Raw genomic sequence first — 24,491 nt, 5'->3', positions numbered from 1 at the left:
GCTACATCTGTCCATCCTCTTTGCTATTACTTCTTATGTAATCAATATTGCAGCAGCAACATAGTAAACCACAGAGCCAGGCAGTGTAAGAAGGGAAGCTGATTTCATTTTAAACCAAAACTGATTTCATTCACTCACACCCTCATATCCATAGACTCAGAAGCACCTGGATGTGTGTGTCCAAGCAGTCTGTAGAAAATTCAGGTGCCAAGACTCCTGAATCCAGAAGGTCTGCTTAGGATTCCTTGTGACAACACAGAGAAAAAGGGACACAAGCTATTGAGTTCTTACCACTTTAGGCTCTTCTTAGGCTGGCAACAGTGTGCTAGTTTTGGATAGGTCTTTTTGTACCCCGTATGAACTGTCAATAATCAGTCTGTCCATCTTGTTCTGCCTCCAAAAGTATTTGCTCAGGTCCTTTGCCTCCTGACCACCTGCACGTAGACACATGCTAGGATTTTGATGACCTGCTAATTTAAGTGACTTCAACACATGCCATTCTTACAGCCCTTCTGCTGCTGTTGTTCCTTCTGGTAGCTCCAACTCCCAGACATTCCCATTCATACCAGTCTTGACATATATATTACAATTCTCCAAAATTTAAGTGATCACCAAGCATGGAAGAAAACTACAGAAATTATAACCCTCTGCAGAACAAAGCAGAGAAATAGTTTCAGTGCACAGCCGAACCTCACAGTACTTGAAGGCAAGAAGTGAACTAACCACGATATGGCCATTGGTTTTAAATGCATTGTCTTCCAATGTTACTGTCTTTAATAGTCTTCTAATAAGACCATATCCATTCCATGTTATTTCTCTCAAGGGATTACTATAAGTTGAAAAACGTAGAAAATAAACTAATTTAGAAGAGATTTATTTCTAGGTACCACAAAAAAATTCAGAACTCTCATCTGCTTTACTCACTAGTTCATCTTCCTGTCTTAATAGTACTTTTTAGAAAAATAATTAGGAATTAGGGCAAATAGTATGTTGGGTTTTATGCAACTATCAAAATAACATCACCTCAAAATTAATATACACTATCTGGAAACCACAGTGCTCACTGATGCCTTCTATCCTCCTGCATTTCAATATTCTGAACATTAGCTAAGTAGTTGGAGCATTGAGCTTAGTATAAATCAGCTGCAAGAGAGAGGACATGACAGATACCACACATTTCTAAAAGAAAAAGCAAAAAGCATTTTCCATTTGCTTCTAGTTTGGCAAAATTCCACTACGAAGGGAATATGGTTAATTCAACATATGGAAAGATAAAGTTTATTGTTCTTCAGATTACTGCAACATTTGAAAGCAGTGGTCTTTGTGCTATCCTCAGGAAACCACAGGTTACCTCAACAGTCTAAAATAAATACGTGACCAGATGAACAAATTCCTTACCTTTGCCCCTATGGGTCTTATCTGTAATGGCTGCTTCAGAGAATGATTTTCAGTGCACCTGTGAGCAAGTCTTCATCTTCATTACAGAATGTACGTATGAATTCTCTTGAGAGTTACAAGAAGCAAAATCAATCTCTGAAGACTTTAATAACAAATTTAAGGAAAGTGTACAGGCAGAAATTATTGCACCTTTAAATCTGTAAAAGAATCACTAGGATGAGAAAAAGAAGGGGTATGTTTTCAAGTCCTGTTTTCTGTTCACTTTGGAAGGCCTTGAACCTTACTTTCTCAGGTGGCTAACATGTAATCTCCAGACTGTAGAATCAAACATTTTTTTCAGTCAAGCGAATAAATAATTGGGTTTATTCATAGCAGAACAGGTTCAGTGACATATTAAGAGAACTCCAACACCAGATCCAACATGCAACAGCTCTACTGGCATTGGACTGAACTCCTTTTGTTTGACAGTCAGAGTATGGATTAGGAAATAGAGTCTTTTATTTCCTATACTAGGCCCTAAGTGGTTATTTTCTTTTTCTCTTAGTAAGAGTAGGTGCACTCTAGGAGGTGTGGTTCCTGGTGAGAACTGTAACTATTAAACCTGATAGGATTCTTTACTTCGTTCTCTAGGTTAAGTGTGAGAACTGCATAAAGCCACCCAAGGTCTTCTGATTCATAGGAGCAGGCATAATTAAATAATTTGCACAGAGCTGCCAGCAGAGCTGCAGAACTGCCAGCCGGGAGCAGTTGCTGTATAATACCCCCTGGGGGAAGAATGCTGGAACACCCACACTACAATTCATATCCCATTAAAACTTCCTTCAACCTTGGACTTTGCTGGCACCAATGGTCTCCAGACTGATTTGTGAGCAGCTCTATTAGCCTAAAGGTATAGTTAAATGCATTTTATTCACCTACAAGTGGCATTTCTTCTCTTCCACTTCCAAAGGTGTTTTTTTTTTTTTTTCTTAGAATTGCTGCACAGTGGCATTCTCCATAGAGATCCCTATGTCATTTTGCATCTCCCTCCTTGAAACTCACCCTGTGACAATTCATTTCATCCTCTCTCCTCGTCCGTATGCATTCTCCTTACTGCTTATTATGAAGTGATCCATGGTGAAATCTTCCTTCCCCTCTCCAAAGTGTCCTTTGTAGACTGCTATCATTGCTCCATGGCACAAGCTAGGCCAGTTCTTCCCCTAAACCAGCTTGTGAAGCAAGAAATTAGTCACAACTCCAAGAGTAACAGCTAGCTCAACGTAGCAAGAGAGATCTTCTCTGATATTACTGCAGTATGTAACAAGACCCATGAGCCAACTCTGACTACAAGCCACAGAAATTTACTAAAAGAACTTAAGTACTTATGTTCATGGCTTTCTCATTCTGTCAAGGCTTACATATGGGCTTAATGCTTTAAGTAAGCAGAAAATAAAATAAAAGTTGCCCAAGAGCCTTAAAAAAATAGAAGTGTCACATACAAAATGGGTAGACATTGAAAAAGAGGCAGCAGTAAATGATTCTTAGAGACCTAAAGATTAGTATTACAAAGAGTGGATTTTTTGCACACTTGCTGAGAATATAAAAGTTCTTTTGACTATCAAACTATCAAGAAAGAATGAGAACTCCCCGCTGAAAAAGTTGAATGAGACTTCAGCTAGCATAAAAAAAAGATGATGAAGAAATGATCAAAGTGTCAAGTGAGATCACCCTGTTCAGACACCACTAAAATCCTGAAAAGCTTCTAGATCAAGTATTTCCTATCATCCTTTTGAAAACAAGTGCATAAGCACATCACTGACATTATTACAGAAATCTGGTAGCAAAATAAAAGTAAGTTTGACAGAAGGAATCAGCAACACATTCAGAAGCACTGACTGGTGCATTTGTATCATGTCACTGTGAAACGTAGAAGGCGCACACATACTTATTCAAGGCAAACAAAACTCCCATTGACTCAAGTATATCCAAGACCAGACTACAAAGATGCACGGAGTAACCTCAGGGAGATTTCTGAAGGGCAGGCCCCTGTGGCACGGCTGCTATTAACACAAATGTAGAAACAATTACGGGCGGGACAGATCAGATTTCAATATGCCCATGGACTAAAACTACTTAGCAGAAAGCACAGCAAAACAATTGTTTCCAAGCACTCTAGCATGACAGTTGTTAAAGTTAAATCAGAAGCAAAAGCTTCCTGGAAGAAGAGAAGACCAGGCTTAAGCTTAGTGAGTTCTGTTGTAGCAGCAATTTCTCATCAAGAGTGACTGCTCTATAAAGAAAATCCACAGCACTTCTGAATAGACATTTCTGCCCCTCCTGTCCTACAGCTTCACTGTGCGTTCAAACCATAAGCATCTGCCAGATGAGAATGATGAACAGTAAGCAGCTTTCAAGGAGGTTGGTAAGGCAGGTGCACTGAACACTCTCAAAACTGAACAGCTTTGTTTACAAGGGTCTCCCCCAAACAGCCCAAAACCTTCAAAAGTCCACTTTAAAAAACAGTTACCTAAAAAACAAGATAAAGAGAATAAGTCTAGTATTTGATTTTTGCAACGTCAAACAGCAATTTCAGAAGATTTATTTTTTAATTACAGAATGGAGCACATGCATATGGCCTGGTCCTCTTCACAAACACAAGGTACACTCACTGTTGTGAAGGAAGATCAAGCATTTAGCAGCACTGTTCATTCAAAGAGCTGAGTTTTAATTCAGTTAAGACTCTAACAAGTAGTAGGGAAGAAGAAAACATTTTAGATTTCTGAACAGTTTCTAGTTTCTACTGCTTAGCACTATGTCATTCCTACAGCAATATATAAGTTAGCAAGGAATACGATTATACTGAAGCCTATGCACAACATACAATGCCACATCAGAATAAAAAAAATATACTCTCTGCTGTAACTTTTCATTACAAAAATATCAGACAGAAAAGACAGACTTTCAGAAACAATCTCACAGAAACTATTCAGGCCGAAACATGCAAACATTTGATAAAACATACACACACACAAATATTGCACCGAGGACTGATGAACTACACAGATTGAAATACTGTGTTACTGAGGACAGATGTTATCAAAAGAGTTTTTAAAAGCATATATTTAAGTAACAATTGCTAAATGTTGTTGTTTAACTAGTCTTATGCTGATCTGCAAGCTTGTTGTTGGCCAGACTCTTAGAATTCAGCTCTACAGGAAGCTTCTGTACCCATTACTAGAACATGAAGTCCAAGAAGAAAAAAAATTCAGTCCTGAGTTTTGTTGTTTTCACATACAAGTTCATTTTATCTTAACAGTATCCAGAACTGAACAGGTTAACTACAAATGCATCAGTTGGTATTTCTTTTTCTCCTCACCTATAAAAAACTGCAATTGGAAAAGCTCTCAAGGAAATTTAGTTCATATCAGACCATGTGCCAGACAAAAAATGGGTCAAATAAATGTACTCTAGAACACATACAGTCTTAGCGGAGAAGCAAAACTGAGTTCTGATGCACAACATCCTACTACAGCTGCTTGAGTAGGTACAGGATACACCATCTCAGCAGCCTGAAGTTAGATTAGTCTTGTCCCTTTACCAGTATAAAAGCCTATGTCAAGGATCCAGACTTGATTCTTGTTCTTCAGTTTCATCAGGTAGTTCTTCAACAGACGCACCACACACATTATCCTGGTTATCTGCAGACTGATTTAGCTCATCAGGTTCCCCAGCTGCAATCTGAGTTGTTTCTTCTTCCTCTTCTTCCTCAACTTCCCCATCATCCTCTACATCCATCTCAAACACCCTTACGTGACGGAGGTTTGAACTTAGCTACAGAGACATTAAGAAGTTTCTGTTAATAAATAAATAAAAGCACCAATACAATTTTAAATGTTAGCCAAAAGCTTTAAAAATAGCCTTTATCTTTGAAATGGAGGAGTCAAGGAAATTTCTTTACTGCTCTGTAGACTGAAAAATAAAGTAGATCTATTAACTTCTGTTAAAGTTTTTCCATGTTGTGAGAGGTATGACTGTACTCTGACACACTTATGACAGATTATGAGAGAATAATCTATTTGTCAAAAAAAAGATTTAGTGAGATTGATAAATCTCACTAAATTATCAGAAACGGGTTATCACTCTCTCCAGTCATAGCATATGTTTTTTTAATAGTTTACAGACTTGTTCACAGATACTGTACTTACCACACAGGAAACCTTTCTAATGCCATTTACAGAAACATACTGAGCTTTCATATTCTCCAGCACTCTCCACTGATTCTCCAAGAAGACAGTACGTGTGGGTATCTCACCACTTTGCTCATCCAGCCTGCACACAGCAAGGAGAAAAGCACAAAGCTAGTACATAAGAAAATTCCAGTACTAAAAAAAACCCTAGCCCATTTTTTTATGTCTGAGTTTTATTATATTGTATGCAACAAGCAGATAAGCATTTGAAACAATTGTCATGCTGCTACAGATACTCTAGAGCAAGGGATCCAACTGTGGAGGCACAGCATGTTTCAACTGAGGTTAAAAGGTGAGCAAGGAGTTGTAAAGTCTCATCTCCCCACAAGTATAACAGCTACAACAGGAGGATGAGGATGGTCTTCTTTCAGACCTCTCCTCTGAAAGAAGAGGAGTTTCTGAACAAAATCCTGGAGGCGATGCCTCCAAACATGGAAGTTTGGCCTCCATGGCCTTCCAAAGATGTTAACACTCCAGTTCACCTCCATTCATAGGGACTGCATGAAGCAACTCCCTGACTATTACAGTGGCCAGGATTAGTCTGAACTTGCATTTAACATTTTTTGCTCATTCTTCAATAGACAATTTATTTGTGTCATTAAAAAAAAATAAATTACAGTTCAGTATGGCTCTTTATTTTGAGGTAAAAATGTATCTTAAGCAATCCACCAGAGAGACATAGGGAGGAAAAAGAAAAAGCAAGAGAGGCACAACTAAAAGATTGGATTCACCGCTTGAACTACACTGGCCTTTTTTTTGTGTGTGTGTTCAATTCCCTCAGATGATTTCCTCTCCCTATGCCAACACAGAGAGGCACCAATTCTGATGTTTCAAGGTTAAGTTGACAATAGTTGTAAGTGTGACTACCAGGGGAAATATCTGTGTACCCTTATTACAAGGCAGAGGTATATGAGCAAATATGCTGAAAACATCCTAACTTCAAGTATCCCGACCAGCAAAGTTATCATCCTCTAAAGAAAAGATTTCTGCTTCTACAGGGCATCTTCAATTGGTCCTCCCATTTCAAGAAAGCCATGTACACAGGTACTATTCAGTCTCAAAAAAGCAAAACCAACCCCAACCCAACCCACAAAAAAACACAAAACCGTTTAGGAAGCTTCCATCTCCCCACTCCACTCTCCCTGGCACAAGAGTTTTTGTGTTTAAAATGTTTACACACACACAAAGCATAAGTAATCGCACACAGTTAGAATATCTGCTTAATCTGCTTTTCAGTTCTGCATTTTCAGATGTGCTCAAAGTTTTTCAGTACCTTTTAGTAGAATCCCAGATGAATTCCCTATCTTGGTCCTCGTCTGCGTATACTGAAGATAAAGGCAGCTGAGCCAAGACTCTCTCCTTACCCTCTTGCTCCACACTCTCCTTCAGAACTACAGTTACAGTTTCATCATCATAGAAGTGTGCATCTAAACAACTGTAGGATCTATGGGAAAATAATTTTAAAAGCATCAGGAAATATAAGTGAACACAGCATTCATGTTCAAGTATTCAGTAGTTAACAGTGGGCTTCACTGTAAACAATAAAAAAGGTCAGTTATGCAGCAAAGACACTGAAAGACAGCCATAACCATGGCAGGCTCCTGTATCATGATCAAGGATTCTGAAGGAAAAAAAAAAAATCAATTTACTAACAATCTTATTTTTAATCATTTCAGGAGAAATGTAAGAAACAATAAACACAAACACCAAAGATTCAGAAACACAACTGAGGTACTGGGGACAATCACATCTGACCTTTCTACATTAAAAGGATGAGCTTAGACTGCCATGCCTTCTAGGATGCCTTTATTCAGGTATATCAAGTTTCACTCCACCTTAAAGAACTTCACAGATATAAGCAAGAGCTGTTTCCAGCTAGCTTTGTTTCTTGTACATGTGCTAAAGCTCTAGTTTTCAACTAAAAAACCCTAAAATTTATTTGACCTTAAGTGCAAAATAAAACTCTCACAATCCTGCAGCTTCACGCACTTGTGTTATTTCTTACAGCCTGACTCACCCAGGGACTGTAAGTTGGTCAGGTATCTGAAGTAGTGACTCGTAAGATAAAAGCCAAACAAACTACAATGCCCAAGGTTAATGTAAAATACACAGTAGAAAACATGGTCTTCAATTTAGCAATCTGTAGTTCTGGAAGAAAAAACAAATATACTGACCTGGAGTCTGAGCTCTCATTTACACTGTTGTTCAAGAAGTTTCCAAACTCTACTGCAAGAATTCCATTACTGACTGACCTAGAAGAACAGTGTTCATTATCTCAGTGATAATTCCACTCATAGGGAATTCAGAATCTCTCATGGAAACTGTGGTAAGAGATGGTGTAAATCTGTCTAAGCTTCACACAATACATGGCTATATTCCCAAATTATGTAACTGGTGGATGGGAACCTTTTGATCTCTTCCGCCCCTCAGCAAAATGTGACTAGCAGTCAAATGGGAAACTGCATCTGGCTTGTGGGATACAGTTCTTCTTTGCTGAACTCTTGGCTCAATTACCCCAGTCTCAGGTATGCTAGATTACTTGTTACTCGTTACTCAAATCTACAGAAAACGAGTTTAGACTGTTTTAGATATCAATGAGGGACGAAATAGGATAGAAACTACACCACAAGGCTGTAATTTTGTTATCAGCAGCTCTCAATTGGAAACACAAAAGATAGTTTCATCATGTGTAAATGAAATGTGTAAATACATTCAGCAGTAAAATGTGTAAATTCATTCAGCAGTAAAACTGCTTTAAAAATTCCCACCCCATCACAGTTCATTATTCCCTCAAATTAAATGACACAGATTATGAAAATCAGTGTTTTACAGAAAGGACTAGTTTTTGTTGTTTTCTAAATGCAGGTCATTTCCAGTCATCCCACTGACAGAACGTATCAGCACAACTAAGCAGTGATAAACTGCATCTTGGACACAAACTTCTGAAGGTACACAAAATTACACCCCAAAGAGATGTATTCTGTTTGTTACACCTATGAATCCACCTCCCATTTTTTCTTAGAGTATTAAATTAGAGGCTGCACGGGGTTTAATCAAAGAATATTTACAGTAAGACAGCATGATTCCCTGTCATTTTTCACAAGTTTGCACAAGCAATTAATTCTGTGGGAAGCAAAACTAAGGGAGCCTGATTTTCTTCCTAAGCCTAAAACCATCTTGGGTCATGTGACTAGATTTTCTGAGTCTAATATAACACAAACTCCTGCTGCAGTTTCCTACTGCATTTCCAAATATTTTCCCTATTTTCTCCAGTATCCAAGAAAGATTGTATTCATGCTGCTCATTCCTTTTTACAAATAGATTAACGTTGTAATTGTCTCTGTACGCACGTGCCCAAGATCACAAACCATTTTTCCCTCTTTTTGTCTTACCTGGAAGTATCAGTATGTCTCCTCAAAATGTGTATTTTAGAAATTGAATTTTCTAATATGGTGAAGAGAACATAATGTATATTGGATGTTTTGTCATTCCACCTGTAATGTGGGGGAAGGAAATGAAAATTTAGATCAAGATTTAGTAACTGGTACATGACATAGAACAAGGAATAGCATACTTACAGAAATGGTAGTTTAAATAATTGAGGTGTGGAGTCTTCACTGAAAAGGAAAAAACAAACCAGTTTATAAAATGCTAGTGGAATTTTGTACAACTGAGCTTTAGGAATAAAGTTTAGGTAAAGAAATACCTTTGAGAAGCTTTGTAAAGAGACATGCAGACTGCTTGATGCACTGACTTTCCAATCACATCCTAACAAATATAATGAAATAGGCAAAAAAATGCAGGCAGTTACTCCTAATTATACACAATTTTAAGACAAAAACCTACAACTAACCAAAAACACCTTAGTACATCTGAAAGAACAATCCACCAATATTTATGCTGGAATAAACATCCCTAATGCAAACACCACTGTCACCTGATATGCTTGCTTCGTGTTTCTTCATGATATATAGACTAACGCTGCCAACACAGTTATCGAGCACATAGCACATACACCAAGCTAACTGACATTAAAAATAGATCCTAATGTGAGAACAGAAGACATGAAACAAAAATCCCCCGTTACACTCTTCCTAGTCAAAGGTTTGCGACATCCTGGCAGTGGTGAAGCTGGGCTACATGCTACCACCTAAATTGTAGGCACTCAAAGGCAAAGATTATACAGGCCTTACTGAGCATGACTACTATCTTCAGCTGATTGCTAATCCCAGAAGATATATAAATTGAACTTACCGCTGGCTTTTGTAAACACTGATCAATGACCCCTTCCATTTGCCTTTTAACAAAATGCAGTGATTTCTCAGGATAGTAGGGAAACAGAAGTGGACTTTCTATAAAGAGATAAAAGTTGATCTTAAAAAATGCTTGTATCTATATAAAAGTATACTATAGTTATTAAAGTGACAAATTGGAATGAGTCCAGTGGAGGGTCAATAGGATGGTACACAGGGCTAGAGCATATGATTTACATGAAGAAATAGAAAGGGCTGGGTTTGTTCAGACTAGAGAAGTGAGGGCTAACAAGCAGGAACCCATTGGTCTCCAGCTGCCTAAAGGAAAAGTTACAGAAGACATTTCAAAGCTGCACACAGGGAGATGAGGTGATGTAACAGTCCTAAACTTCAGCAAGGGAAATCCCAATCAGGTATGAGGAAAGAAGTTTCCACAAGGACTGGTTAGTCACTGGAACAGGATGTCCAGAGAAGCTGCAGGGTTTCTATCCTTGCAGAAGACAGAGGACTTGACTGGACAAAGCCTGAGCAACCCATCTTAGCTTCAAAATTAGCCCTGCTTTGGTTGGATTAGGTGACTGCCTAAATTATTCCCTGATTACAAATTTTAACTCAGGTACCTAACTGGACTACGATATGAAACAAGGTAAATGAATGAGAAATGGAGGCCTGCCTGCCCTTTCAGCTCTTCTTCACAACCCATTCAAAACTGCAAAGACGGAAGTGCATTTAGCCAAGAGCTAGAAACACAGTTATCAAAATATCTTGTTTAAGCAAACAGTTTCCATATTTTAGTGACTATGATTTGGCTTCAGAAGGAATGATTTTTCTTATGAAATGAACTACTTTGTAAGAAGACATTTAGCTTTCTCACTACTTATTTTAAGTACATAACCTGTTTCTTTTCCAATTTTTACCTGGAAAGATGATAAAATTACATCAATCAACAAAGCAATGTAAAACACCAAAGAAGGCTAGAAAGCATTAATGACAGAAGCATTACTTGTGCTATAATCCTATAAACATCTCGGTACTTGCCAAATTAATACCAACAAAACCACTTACAAACCATCTCCACAATCATGGATCTTGGGTAATAATAGAAATGACCAGTCAAGTAGCCTACACATTTAAAGTACCAAACATATTTTCAAAGTATGTCTAAGAATACATTTTCCAAATATTACTTTTCCAAATGAAAATGCTACCACTTCGCCCCTTTTTATTGAATAGGCAGAAAAAGGCAGCTATAGCAAATTCTATTTCAAGACAGCTTATGCTGTAAAAGTTTTACAGTCTATGATTTCTAAAGTTAAACAAGAATAATCTGCACCATCAACTTGTTACAGTCTCTTACTTCTTTTTCACCACTAATTAATAAAATAATCTCAGATTCCAGTGAAAGAAAACAAGTTAGGACACTTGCCCCAGGTATGACCTACGCGTAATTACTACTTCCTTGAACTGGAATTAAGATCTCCTAAACCAGACATCTCCTGGGATTCCTTGCAAGCCAACATTTCTGAGACGAGTACATAAAAGGTAGGAAACTCCCAATACCCCCAAATGGTTACTGACTGGGTAAGTAGCTACATTAAAACTGTACAGAAAAACAACAAGGCCTGTTTATTTTATTCTACTCCAATGAAGATCCATGACTAACACTATAGAAATAACTCATGAGGATGAAAAACCAGATTACTCTTCTACGTTTGTTACATACTACATACATCCTTCATTCACTTTTTACTAAAGCAGATGTTACCTTTAAGATGAGTACTATTTTTAAGAAAGTTAAACCACTGGTTTCCCTCTGTATTAGGCGGTGATACAAGGTCATCATCTTCATCTTTCAAGTACTAGAAGAGAAATAGACATTTGTGAGACTGCATTTTAATAAGGGACATAAGAATTCACCTCCAACATTGCCCCTCAAGAGTCTATTACAACATTTCCTAATTTAAGATGCGCTAGTCTTAAAACTAAATATTCCACCCCTTCTAGAAACAGTAAGAAAAAATGAACTATTGTCTAAGATAGTGACATTTCCAAAAGAAACTGAATTTTAAATCAAATTTGAGCACAATTGCTTTGAATTCCAGTGATTAATGGCATAAAGAAAACACATTTCAGTTTTACATTACTAATGTAAAGTTTCACCCTTTTCCTAAAAATACAGCAAGTGTAAGGTAAAACTATGCTTTTAAACGCTCCTTTTCCTAGTAATAGGGGGAAATAATTAAAATATTCTCCTTTACCATTACTGAAATGTGCAACACAAAGCAAAAGAAGAAAAGTGGGCAGAGCTTTAAAAGCTTCTTCATCTAAGGGTTCTCCCATTTATTCCCTAGCTCTTTACCTGGCCAACTCTCTCCACATTGAAGTATTTTCCTTTACGGTTGTAAAGTTCCGGTGCCTGAAAAAGTAATGCAAACAAAACACCAAAAGTTAATGACAAGTATGGTACAAAAAGATAATTGAACTATTGTAAGATTTTTCAGATTCAATGCTTGGCAGTTGATATACAGTCAGATGCTGCACTTGGCAAACCAATGTAACTTACCTCATTGAAGTGTTCAGTAAGAAAATCGGCAACAAACGTGATATCTTTTTGAGTCATCTAAAAGGAAAAAAAAATGATGAGAAATGCAAAGGATAAGAAATACATTTCAGTGATCACAGAACACATGCTCTGTAGGCTGAACAAGCGCAGGGCAAGCGCTCCAGCCTCCAACCTGCTTGGGAGCCCTCTGCTGAACTCACACCAGTTTATTCATGTCTGTCTTGTATACGAGGGCCCTGAACTGGAGAAAGTATTCTAGATGCAATCTGATGAGTGCTAAATAAGGAAGGTAACGGCGTCCCTTGACCTCCTGGCCATGCTCCTGTTAGTACAGCCCTGGGCACTCTTGACCGCCTTTGCTGCCAGGGCACACTGCTGGTTCATGCCTAACTTGCATCCACCAACATCCCCAAGCCCATCTCGGCACAGCTGCTCCCCAGTCAGTTGGGGCCCTGCTGTGCAACTGCAGGGGGTTACTCTTCCCCAGGACAGAACCTTTAGTGCCTTGTTGAGCTTCAGGAGGTCCTTATCTATCCATTCTATTTCTATTTCCCTCTGGAAGGCAACTCTGTCCTTGAGCATATTAACTGGTTCACCCAGTGTGATGGTGTCTGCAAATCTGATGCAGGTGTATTCCCTCTCCTCTACCAAGGCATTGGTAAAGATGTTAAAATCCCATTCTGGTTAACGTAGTCATTTAGAGCATATAAAGAGCTGCTATAAACAGAGGTCTTGCGCTCACATAAAATGTACTAAAAAGAGTAGTTATTAATAAAGAAAAAGTAATTCATGAGACAGCATATTAGTGAGACTCTGCAGGCATAAACTCTCTCAAAGAAATGACACAGACATTATCCTTTACATTCTAGAACAAAAATAAACCTTTAATCTCATGTTCAGGTCAAGCAGAACACAGGGTATACCACTATTTATTAAGAATTGTTACTACTACCTTGTTCAGCTCTGGAAGCACATGATCTTCTGACATCCTCAACATGGCTGAGGGAAAAATTATATTCTTATTGCATTAATATTAATAGTTTTCCTAATATTCTTAATTTTCCATAGCAATGTAATAATACACTGCTGATAAAATAGGAAAGATTAATTTGTCAGAAGCAAAAAAGCCTGGAATGAAGAATAACAAATTGAGACTAAAATTAAGCCTCATTTGCCCCACTAGCTTACAATACAAATTTGAATAATTTTTATCTTTAATCTTTTCCAACTGTGCTGTGGCCTGTACAAGACTGAGGTAAGGTTATTATAAAAAGGGTTCATATATTATTCATGTACATACTTAGAGTAGTAAATGGATATATATAAAATACATGGATACTGTCATGCCCAGAATCATATGTTTTAAGGGAATTGCACAGAGTAGTTTTAAATCAGCGAGGCTCAGATAAACTCTGTTTAGTTTCAACACAAGCAAACATAGTGAACATCTAAATAATCGAAGTTCTAACATTATGCTAGGGAATTCTGATAGCTCTGCTTTCTGCAATTTTTAAAATTACTATATTCCTGTTAGTAAGTGCTAACACTGGATTTCTGGTGCTTTTACAGCATCTGGTAAGACTACTTATTTTTTCATGAAGTAGTTCTAAAAAGATTGGTTAAAAATTATAAACCTATTCCTAACCACTTTATAAAAACAAGCAGGCTAAAATACAGCATTTTGCACTTCCTTCTAACATTTTAACTGCAGCTACACAGCTACAACTAGAGGTAGCTATTAAGTGCATCTGGACTTTCAGAAACTGTTTACATCACAATCTTACAGCTAACTAGGTCTCCATAGGAGAAAACAGCAAGTGACAGAGTAACTGAGAGTTAGACTATACTTTGAATTTGGTGTAAACTAAAGAAAGGCCTTTAATTTCTTCAAGTCAAGACCAGCAAATTGCTCATGAAGCAGACAACAGTTTGGAGTAACATTACAGGAAAAGTATATGCGATACCCACTGTATACACACTAAATTTAATTGAGAACTATCAAGTTTATAATCCATGTGTTTAATAATTATTCTTGCCTCATCAACTGTAACCTTTCATATGTACAGAAATTTTCTATGATAGAAATAGTTGTTTATAACTAAGACTGGCTTAAATTACTTGCCAACATTTCAATGCTTACAATATGAAACAGATACTGGATGCTTACTATATCATCAAGCTTACCAACATACAGCCATCGAAAAAATGCTTTGAAGTTTTTCATACTACTGTCGATAACTCTGAGCAAGAAACAAGAAAAGAAATTACCAGATCTAAAGGTCACAAGATGCTCCAGGATTAAGTCCTATCTTTACTACAGAAAGGCCTGCAAGCACTATCAATTTTTTAAAAAACACCCAATGCAACATTCCAAGTTAAGACTATTGTTGGCATATGAGTCTATGAGATGCAGTGAGGCAAGATAAAGGCACATCACCACCAGAGGAGTCTTGCCCTCCCAACCTCTGCTATTCTCAGTCACATGCTCCCCCTGAGATAAAAGGCTCAACAGGAACGTTTGTTAAGCTATCCAGACTTTATACTTACTGAAGCAGCTCATTTGCTTTCAGGATGAAAGAACCAACAGCAGTAATAGCCTCTGCAAAAAGAGCTAACCATTATTATTAAGCTTTCAAAAGTGAAATTAGAATGGGTAAGGAGCGCACACACTACTGTACCTTCAATTCCAGATGCGTCTAATCCCAGAGATTCATACTTTTGTTTCCATAAAGCCATTCCTTTCAATTCACTCAAGTGGTATAGCAGTGCCTCAGAACCACTAGAAAGGCAGAGCACAGTAGTATAATCTTTTAGTCACCCTTTGGAAAGCCACTGCTTCACTGCATGCAGTTTTCATCATTTAAATGTGCAAAGTGGAGAGCTTTATAAGGTAGTCTGGCATGTAAGAGTTTCTTATCAGTATTACTTCACAGAAAAGCAAGTATTGTCCTCAGGATTTTAACCATGCTAAGCTGGTGTGAGTATTTTGCATTTATCCTATAAACACACCAGGCAGGGATATACAGGTGATGTGTCATGGAGACTGTTCAAAATACTTCAACAGTCCTCCATTACCCAGAATTAAAATAGTATGTTTTGCCAAGATCATGGTCTCTGCACCGGCACACCTACATACAAAGAACCATCAATAGAGCATATTGTATTTTAGAAAAGCATATTAACATGCGATTTAATCTATAATTCATTGGACACTCTATGACTTACCTCTGCAAATGACTTATGACCAACTTTTGTATACTGGAATAGGAAGACTCTATGGACTGACCAAGTTTTTTTAAACCCTGTTAAAAAAGAAATACAAGCATATAATAATGTTCTGCTAACTTAACAGAACAGTGATTAAAAGATATTGAAACAGATTATTTTAATCTACTAAAAAAAATATTAACATACCTTTACCGTCAGTTGATTCATTAGTAATGCCTGAAGTTCCAGACTGAAGAGGGTGGGGGAGAGAACCAAATATGTGTTCACTTCATATTTCAGTATCAAATGCAAATACATACTCAAATAAAACAACAGTAACTACCTTGCTTTGCCCCATAACAACAGCTGCATAAACTCATCCTGAACAGAAGTGGTTGTATTCTTTTCCTGTCAGTCAAAATGATTGAAATAGATTGGAGAAGAGATTAAATCCAGGCTACCAAGTAATCTCACAAACACTTCAATTAATGTATATCGGAAAACCCACCCATATCCTTGGATGATGAAATCAAGACTACTGACCACTGGAAATTTTCTAGTATTTTAAGGTATTTTCAAATGTATTACCCAGTAAAAGTTCTAAGCAATTTGCCATCACCAAGAACCTATTTTAAAAAAAAAATGTGATTCAGTTAACTTCTAGCAATGGTCAATGAACACAAAATCTAAGCAAATCCAAGAGCATCTTAATCATGGCTGTTATACATGCTCTACTGAACTAGGCTGTAAGTGCTGGTGGGCTGTTATTTAACATTTACAGTATTCAGTTTATCAGACTAAAGTACAAAGAGCACGACCTTAAATACAAAGTAACTGATCAAAAGCTGTTGAAGCTGAAAACTATCACTGTTGAATAACTTAGAATAAATAAAGAAGCATCATAATACAATTGCACTTGATTGTACTCAGACAGCTTCAGTATCAGAGTGCCTGATACACAATAGCTTCCAGGTTGCCTCTGAACTTAGAGATGGTTACCTGGAGGCGTTATGCTTAAACAACATTAAGATATGCAGTATGTTAACATGAACAGCAGAAATACAGCAAAAAATGTTTTTCCAAAAGAATGGTTAATACTACAGTACCTGTACAAACTTTGTTAGTCGTGAATCCATCTGCATCAGTATTTCTTCCCATGCTTCACACATGCACGTCAGTGACAGCTTTATATACTGCAAGACAGATACAGACATTAGCATTATACCCTTTTCCCCACTTCAAAACACATGCAACGACTGGATGTTACAATACAAAGGGAAGGTATACTGTAGATACTATATAAAATTTATTATCAAATTCCAAGTTAGAGCTCTACATTTACTTAAAACCACATTAAGCTAGAAAACATTTTACTTGCATTAAGAATATCAAAGCCTATAGTAACTGTGACATTAGAAGGATGTAGTAACACAACTGTACCTGTAACAGAGTTGAAATGTGAGTAAACTTCCGGGCCATTCGAGTTACCTCAGGTAAGTAACTTGATAATAGACTAGTGTCCAGCTATAACAAATGAAACAAGCAACAGTTAACAGATGATTTGTCTTTTACAGAAATGAAAAGACAGGTTGGGAGAACCCACAGAGAAAGTGTCATTAACTCTTGAAGTTGATTTTAAGAGGGAAATACACTGAATGCAAAGGGGCAATAAATATTTTAGACACATCTATAGAAACTCCTGATAACATTCCTCATTTTGGAGTTCTAACAGTAATATTTTTAAGGATGACTGTTCTGATAGACTGGATAATCAACAGTATTGAAGCTATGCAATCCTGTGTGCAGAATGAAGAAAATCTGAATAAATGTATTGAATAAATGAATGTTATATTTAAAGTAATATTTTAAAAGAATGCCTCAGATCAGTCTCATCAGTGAAACTGCATGTTAGCATGATAAATCCAAGAGCTAAATAGGGGTGAATTTCAGAAAGGCTGGAAATGGTAGTTTGTGATTTTTCTGCAAATAATGGGAAAGAACAAAGCTACCAGAAAGTAAATTTAAAAAATCATTTTTACTTTTAAAGAACATTTAAAAGTTACTTTACTTGCCTGAAAATATGTTATCTCTGCTTCTCTGTCCGAAGAGTCTTGTATCTCTGTAATAACTGACAGTGATTTCAAATCACTAGACAAACATAGTCCACGACAAGAACCTGCAACCTGAAGGATTCCAGTTTAAAAGTTAATGAAATACTTCATTTCCTCTAAGATGTATTTACTGCTCTAATATGTTCACATACAAAGAAAGTTGCAGTCAACAACAAGTAAAAACAAAGTGGAATTTTCAGCTACTGCTCAGGAACAAAAGCACTCTTTTTAATGTGGATTCACGCTGAACTTAGTCTCATTTGAAACAAGATGTTAAAAATCACCAGTTAGAATGTCTTTACAACAATAACCATACAACCCAAACAAGAGAAACAACTATTCCTTTCTTTAAAACTCAGCAACCCCGTTCCACTTACATGTAAGCATATCTATATACTTTTTTCATTCATCTGTAGTTTGGCATAATATGAAGAAAAAATACATTAAGAAATAGAACGCACCCCAGTTACTGTAGCAATCTTGAACATTCCATAAGCATAAATCTCAATAAATCCTGAGCTGCCACCAAGGACTAGAGCATTAAGCCTACAAAAATAGAAGAACACATTGATGAGCATACTGAAACAAATTCTTAATACTTAGATTCCATCCCTTTACTAAAGATCCTCTGAAGGATCACTGAACAAAACGAAACACTGCACTAGTGTCTACAATCCAAGAAATTTAAAACCAAATTATTAGCTTGGATTTCATTGATAAAACCTCCCTCTAACATTTGCAGAGAGAGTATCAATTACTAAATTAACTGAGAGAACAGGGGAAGAAAACACAATTTAGACACTTCTTCACTAACTTTAAATCTTCCAGAAGAAAAAACTAAGTTTCTAGCAACAGCCCACCTCCCCATATAGGCTGCACAGCAGTCTTACAAAGCTACTTCTGTATTCCTCTGAGTTTATCCTAATTAGGTGCAGAGTAACTCTGTCACAGTCACTCAGTAGCACTCCTCAGCAAAACTCAAAGGCAAAAAAAGATCTGAAATAGATGCAAAGAACAGCCACAAGTAACAACAGCATCAGAAACAGAAACCCAGTTCAAAGAATAAGGTCTGTGTTTTGCTCATTTATTAAACTCAACTTGCTACAATGACCTGGGAAAAAGCTTCTCTGTGACCTCTCCCTCTTTGCCTATGTTTGAAACATTAAACTTTGGACAGGGAGGTTGGCTATTGCTGTCATACACCCATACATCTTCAGCTACACGTATTTACTAACATTACACTGAGCAGTACGCTCTCCAACATAAAAAATGTGATAAAAAATTAAATGCAACTTCTGCCTGTTACACACCTAAATATATGTTAAAGGAGAATGCTTCCACTAAAGCCAAGACATAAGTTTAACAAAACAGTATCTGAAAACCTTTTGGTTTGATTAATTGAAAGGATGAAGGAGCACAGAATCCAGAAAGCTCCTACACCACAGACAGCTGCCACACCGCTTTCCAGTAAGGAATTCCTACTGTAAGAAGAGGTATCAAGTCTTAAAAAGGAACAGCTGGTGATAGTCAGATGCAAATTTTGAAATAACAGGGATGATTCTCAGTGGTTGGACTGTAAGGAACAGTGAAAGAAAGCAATGGAAAACAAGGCACAGACATTAAGCACCCTCCTCAAAAACGTACCACAAGCACTTCACAAAGTCTCAGTCTGCTGAACTACACTTTCTCCAGCTGCTGTGTTTCCTATTAAGAGATGCTTACTTTATTTTAAAGTAACCCTAATACAGCTGATTTCAAAGCTAATTTTAAGTTCAGCTTTGTCACTCATGCAAACCCACAGGAATTCCACCGTCTACAACAAGCATTCACAAATGTCTCCAAGATCAGCTTAAGTGACACACACAACATAGCATTTAAATGCACCCCAAGAAATCCTCTTCTAAGAAGATATGGCACCAACAGCAGGTCCTCATAAAGTGCCTTATAATCCCTCTAAATTGAGGAGAAAAGGTGTAAACTGATGGAGTCTTTAATATATTTTTGTACTTTATATACATGAAAAAAGAGAGACATTCCTCATTCTTTCTCCAGGTCCCTTAAAAACAGATTATGAATAACTTAAAAATAAACCCACTTATCCATTATTTTATAGCATAAAAAAAAAAAACAAACAAAACCACCAAAAAAAAAAAAAAAAAACAAAAAAAACAAAAACCCCCCAAACCACCACAACCCTCCACATACAGAATTTACCTTACATCACCCAGAAGCTTCATAATCTCATCTGACTTTTCTTCACTGAAAATATAAAATATATGATTGGGGTTTATGTAGCTTGTCTCAATACCAGAAAACAAAACAAAAAAACATAGAGAGATACAAGATGACAATTTCTTACCTGAAAATTTTTGCAGTGGTACTGTAACTGAAAACAAAATAATTATTCTCAATAAAAATGAGCAGACACATCTAATTCAAAACATCTGTAGAGAGCATTAAAGATTAGTAACCAAAACAATGACAACAAACAACAAACTGTATCTTCTCAAGCTTACTAGTATAATGCTTACTTTTTCGGTAGTGCTGGTAATTTAGGCAAAAGGAGATTTGATTCATCCTCAGCATTGTAAAAGGAAGTGAGAACACTGAAAAAGAAGTAGGACCGTCTTTACCACCCAAGCTGTAAAAATGGGGGGGGGAAGAAAATTTCTTTCTAACTTCAAAGTTACAGCATTTACCCAACACGTCACATCTATTAGAGTTACAAATATCAGAGGATAATCCCCCTTATGGGGCCTTAATTTATCAAATTATCAAATTAATAAAAGAAGTCCAAAAATATTTTTTTATTTCCACTGAAGGAAAATATAAAGTTTGTATCTGCTGGCTCAGTAGCTCGCCACCAAACTTCTCGTCATTTGTAATACAGTTACTGACTGAGGCTTTCTGTTTAAACCCTGTGCAACCCTGCAGTACAACCGACCTACACCTCAAAACACCTTCCCTCTAAAAAGACACATTACAGCGAGAGGAAGACTACAGTGCAATACTTAATACCACACCTTAGACATGCCAGAAGGATGAGATTCCTCATAAGGGTATAAGTCTAACTCCATCAGGAGGAGAATTCTACAGTGATTGAAGATACAACTATTTTCTTGCTGTTTGAAGATTAGTACTTTCTAGAGGTGGAGGGAATCCCCAAGTCAGGTTCCTTTTTTTAAATAATTAAACCTCCCTTTTAAAAATGAAAGTTTTATTTAATTATAGTCTTGCACTGCAATAAGGTACATATCAGAGGTTTTTGTAAGACCACCGAAATAGAGACCACTATGTCCTCCAGCTCATAGGTGCTGCTGAGAATTGTCTAATGCTGCAGAGCTCCCGGTCACTAAGAGCAACCTGACCTCCTGGAGCAAGCACACCCACAACAGAATTGCCAGTGGGGTTGGCACCCCATAAAGGCACATCGTGAAAGATGTAAGCACAAAGTCAATGATCCTGAAAACACAAGTGAAGAAAGATTTAAATATAATACTTATTCTGACTAACAAAATAATGAACATAATAACATTATTCTAATTAGTTGAATAAATTAATTGGTATTGAAGTAAACTGGATCAGAAGACAGGGTGTATAAGTTAACACACTAGATTAAGCAGCTCAAGAGGTGAGTGCTCAAGATCACGCTGAAATTTTTGTGTATAACTTAACCACAAGACTAAGAGATCAACACTGAAATTAAGCATATGAAGTATCTATTCTAACACAAAGGAAAATGTCAGCCAAGTGGTAAAAAAAAGCCACAGCTATGTAATATTATTTTATATGACTGCTTGTAGCACACCAAGTATAAATCATTAGTAAGGTGGAACTACATAGCCCATAATTTACTTCTTGGGTTTTTCAGACCCACCTGCTTTCTTCAGTTACTTCCATCCAATGCATGTATGTAATAGATGAGTCCACAGAGAAGGAGTGCAAGCTTTCAGGTTTTTCTACATCACACAGAATAATCCGCCTGGTATCAGTAAGGCCAAAAGCCAAAACTAGAGAAAGATAAGTAAAATCTATAAGTAATCAATGTGAAAAACTTCATCCTTTATACTAACTAGAAAATAAAAGTGTCTTCAAAGCCTACTACTGGACAGAATTTTGTCTATTTACAGTCCTTCTAAATTCTCATCTGAAATCTACTGATTAGGATAAAAGGTTGAACTCCTGCCATATTTTAGGTAATAAATTTAAGTCAAAGGCCTGATTCCACAATTATTTATTTCCATGTTGAAATGAACATGCTGAGCAGCTTTTGCATCACCTTTTTAACTTTATTCATCCATAAAAAGCATATGGCAGGCATAGGCTTCTGTGCTTACTTCCTTGTAATCACAGGCAACTAGCTTAAAAGAAAGTTTCTTAAACTCCTCAGACTCCATCATCAAACAATACAAGTATTTTTACCCACAACTCATGGAAGATTGTTCCCCCTTTCCCATCTCTAACGAATCAAAAAAGTAACTGATTTCCAGCCTAGGTTTATTAAGCTACTAATTTCAACATTATTTCTCTTGATAAGAGAAATTATTTGTCTTCTTTGATGTATTATTCAAGAAATTTTAGCCTCTAAAGTTCAGCCTGTGATAAATAAGCTAAGCTCTTCAGTCAATCCTGATCAGACCGCCTCCTTCTGTCCCAATACATTTTGTAGTTCACACAAAAATATTCTGCTTAGTTAGGAACTTGAAGTTTTGCTATACCTTGAAAAGCAGTATTTTGGACATAAATACTCCTTGCAAATCTTTTTTGCAATTGCTTTCAACGGTGTAAATCTATTACTTTGAATAAACCTACATAAAATTAACCCACCCTTCTCTTCAAACAGTTTACTTGAGAAGTTCCTTCACAGATAAAAGCATCATCACCACAACTTTCACTGATTCCCAATGGGATTTTTGTTGCATTGTTATCACCTCATACACTTGACATTACTTTTGCCATCTGGTCTCCAAGCAAGAGCAGTCACTTCTTTTCCTGTATTTTCATTTGGAGGCAAACTCCACACTCGTTGAAAGTTTGCAAGCCGATGAAGTAAAACCTACAAACAAACATATTAAAGACAAAAATAAACCACTTCTCCTATTAAAACCAGACTGTAAATCAGCTCAGTGTGCACTTTTTTTTACCGTATCTTAATAGCTCCTCTAGCAGTTGTTTCACTTCCGTGTCATTTTAGAGAGCAGTATACTGTTTATAGCAGTACAGAGAAATAAGCTGGGCTTTGTACGACCCTAAAAGCCTGTAACCAACAGGGGCTACCCAGAGGCACTGTGTGCGCTTCTCCAGCACAGACAGCCTGAAAGCACAACAGCCTGTCTTCATGCGTGAGCCTACAGGAGTTCCAGGAAAAAAAATACTTGAAAATGTATTTATATTAAATAGGAAATTTCACACGCTTTAAAATCCCACAGATGCAGGTGATGAAAGTATCATCGGTGAATCTGTCTGGAAACTAGAAAGTAAAAAAGGAAGGGGCAATACGTATCGAGAAGCTTGGTGAAAGGTTTGCCACACCACAGTGCTCGGCCAAGCTGAGGAGCATCACGCCAGGGGCAGCGGCGCCCCGGCGGCTCCCCGGGAGGCAGCGCTCTCCCGCTGGCGGCGGCCGCCTTCCCCCCTCGGCGTCCTGCCCGCAGGGCGCGGCCGGCCCCGCACTCACCTCCCCCGCCCTGTTGGCCAGGGCGATGAGATCCCTCTTGGGGGACCAGGCCATGAACACCACCTCCTGCGGCAGCTGCTTCTCGCCCACCTGACGGAAGGCGGGCATGGCGGCGCCGCTCCCCCCGCCCGCCCGCCGGGTCCCTTCCCGCCGCCGGGCGACCCCGCGGCCCGCGCTCCGCTCCCGGCTTCCGGAGGCGGCACTTCCCGCCGCGCCGCGCCGCCGATTGGGCCGCGGGAGGAGCGGGGCCGCCGCGGCTTCACGCGCCTCAGCGCCGAGCGCGGGCGGCGGCGGCGGCGGGCGCTGCCCCGGGGCGGGCTCGCCCCGCCCCGCCCCGCCCCGCCCGCCGCAGGGCCCCGCCCCGCCCGCCGCAGGGCCCCGCCCCGCCCGCCGCAGGGCCCCGCCCCGCCCGCCGCAGGGCCCCGCCAGCAGGAGGAAGGGCTCCCCCCCGGCGGGGCCGGCGCCCTCCCCTCGCTCCCGCGCGGGGCTGACAAACGCCGGCAGCGGCCCTGAGGCCCCGGCCGGGTGGTGGCGGCGTTTGACCGCCGGCGCCGGCGGAGAGCCCCGCCTGGGCCCGGCAGCGCAGGGTAGCGGCACGCACTCATCCCTCCTGCAGCACAAACCTCCGTTGTTCCTGTGCTGACACCCCCGCAGGTCAACCATCTTTACAATGTAACCCACCTCTGGCAGCAGTGCCAACCCAAAATATTAAAACTAATGATTTTTTAAAAATTTAACTCATGGAAGTACTTTAAAAGTAAATTTAAATATACATAACAAGGTCACCTTTTTTCCACTTACGAAGCTTCTGCATTACTTCTTTTTGTTGTTGTTCTTAGGCTCTCTTCCATTTGGAGCGAAAATTCAAGAAAACCCAAAACCATACTGTGAGAGGACAGGAACCCACACATCTGGGATGCCGAAGAACATGTCCCTGCCCAGCCCCTAACGGCACTTCCTCCCTTGCCCCAAGTTCCCCAGTAGCTCCCACAAAGGAACCGTATCCACCTCACCTCTCCGCAGTACTCCTCCCTTAACTGCAGACTCCCGCTACAT

The 24,491-nt window shown here is 38.5% G+C and overlaps 1 protein-coding gene across 7 annotated transcripts; it reads right to left on the bottom strand.

The window, feature by feature from the left end:
• Positions 1-3,975: 3,975 nt before the first annotated feature.
• On the bottom strand, positions 3,976-23,621 carry ANAPC4 (anaphase promoting complex subunit 4). 7 transcript variants are annotated; one of them, XM_074903786.1, is made up of 28 exons: positions 23,436-23,621; positions 22,709-22,814; positions 21,636-21,768; positions 20,290-20,385; positions 20,118-20,144; positions 19,973-20,017; positions 18,220-18,304; positions 17,720-17,830; positions 17,088-17,171; positions 16,754-16,840; positions 15,991-16,055; positions 15,855-15,897; positions 15,666-15,742; positions 15,119-15,219; positions 14,988-15,039; positions 14,625-14,680; positions 13,393-13,439; positions 12,441-12,497; positions 12,237-12,293; positions 11,643-11,736; positions 9,879-9,976; positions 9,331-9,392; positions 9,203-9,241; positions 9,017-9,118; positions 7,799-7,876; positions 6,898-7,068; positions 5,583-5,706; positions 3,976-5,208 (listed from the first exon to the last, which is right to left on the bottom strand). In XM_074903786.1, the coding sequence occupies exons 1-28, from the start codon at positions 23,541-23,543 to the stop codon at positions 4,993-4,995; spliced, it is 2,421 nt and encodes an 806-aa protein (XP_074759887.1). In that variant the 5' UTR covers positions 23,544-23,621; the 3' UTR covers positions 3,976-4,992. The 7 variants fall into 7 exon arrangements, with proteins under 7 accessions (XP_074759887.1, XP_074759890.1, XP_074759889.1 ...); XM_074903789.1 differs by having other exon boundaries at positions 6,898-7,059; positions 7,787-7,876; positions 13,390-13,439; positions 20,290-20,364; XM_074903788.1 differs by having other exon boundaries at positions 6,898-7,059; positions 7,787-7,876; positions 20,290-20,364.
• Positions 23,622-24,491: the final 870 nt, after the last annotated feature.

Source organism: Athene noctua, chromosome 4 (genome assembly GCF_965140245.1).
Source record: "Athene noctua chromosome 4, bAthNoc1.hap1.1, whole genome shotgun sequence".
NCBI classification, from domain to species: Eukaryota; Metazoa; Chordata; class Aves; order Strigiformes; family Strigidae; genus Athene; species Athene noctua.
The sequence above is the reverse complement of the archived record's forward strand: the minus strand, read 5'-3'. Positions and strand labels throughout refer to the sequence as shown.

Bases quoted from the DNA above. Each gene is read 5' to 3' on its own strand.
- ANAPC4 (XM_074903786.1), bottom strand. From the start codon at position 23,543: ATGCCCGCCTTCCGTCAGGTGGGCGAGAAGCAGCTGCCGCAGGAGGTG. The intron at 18,305-19,972 runs GTAAATTCTGTA...CTATTTTTGTAG, and splicing joins AAGCTTCTGGGTGATGTAAG to GCTTAATGCTCTAGTCCTTG. The intron at 7,877-9,016 runs GTAAGACAAAAA...CTGTTCTTCTAG, and splicing joins AGACATACTGATACTTCCAG to GTCAGTCAGTAATGGAATTC.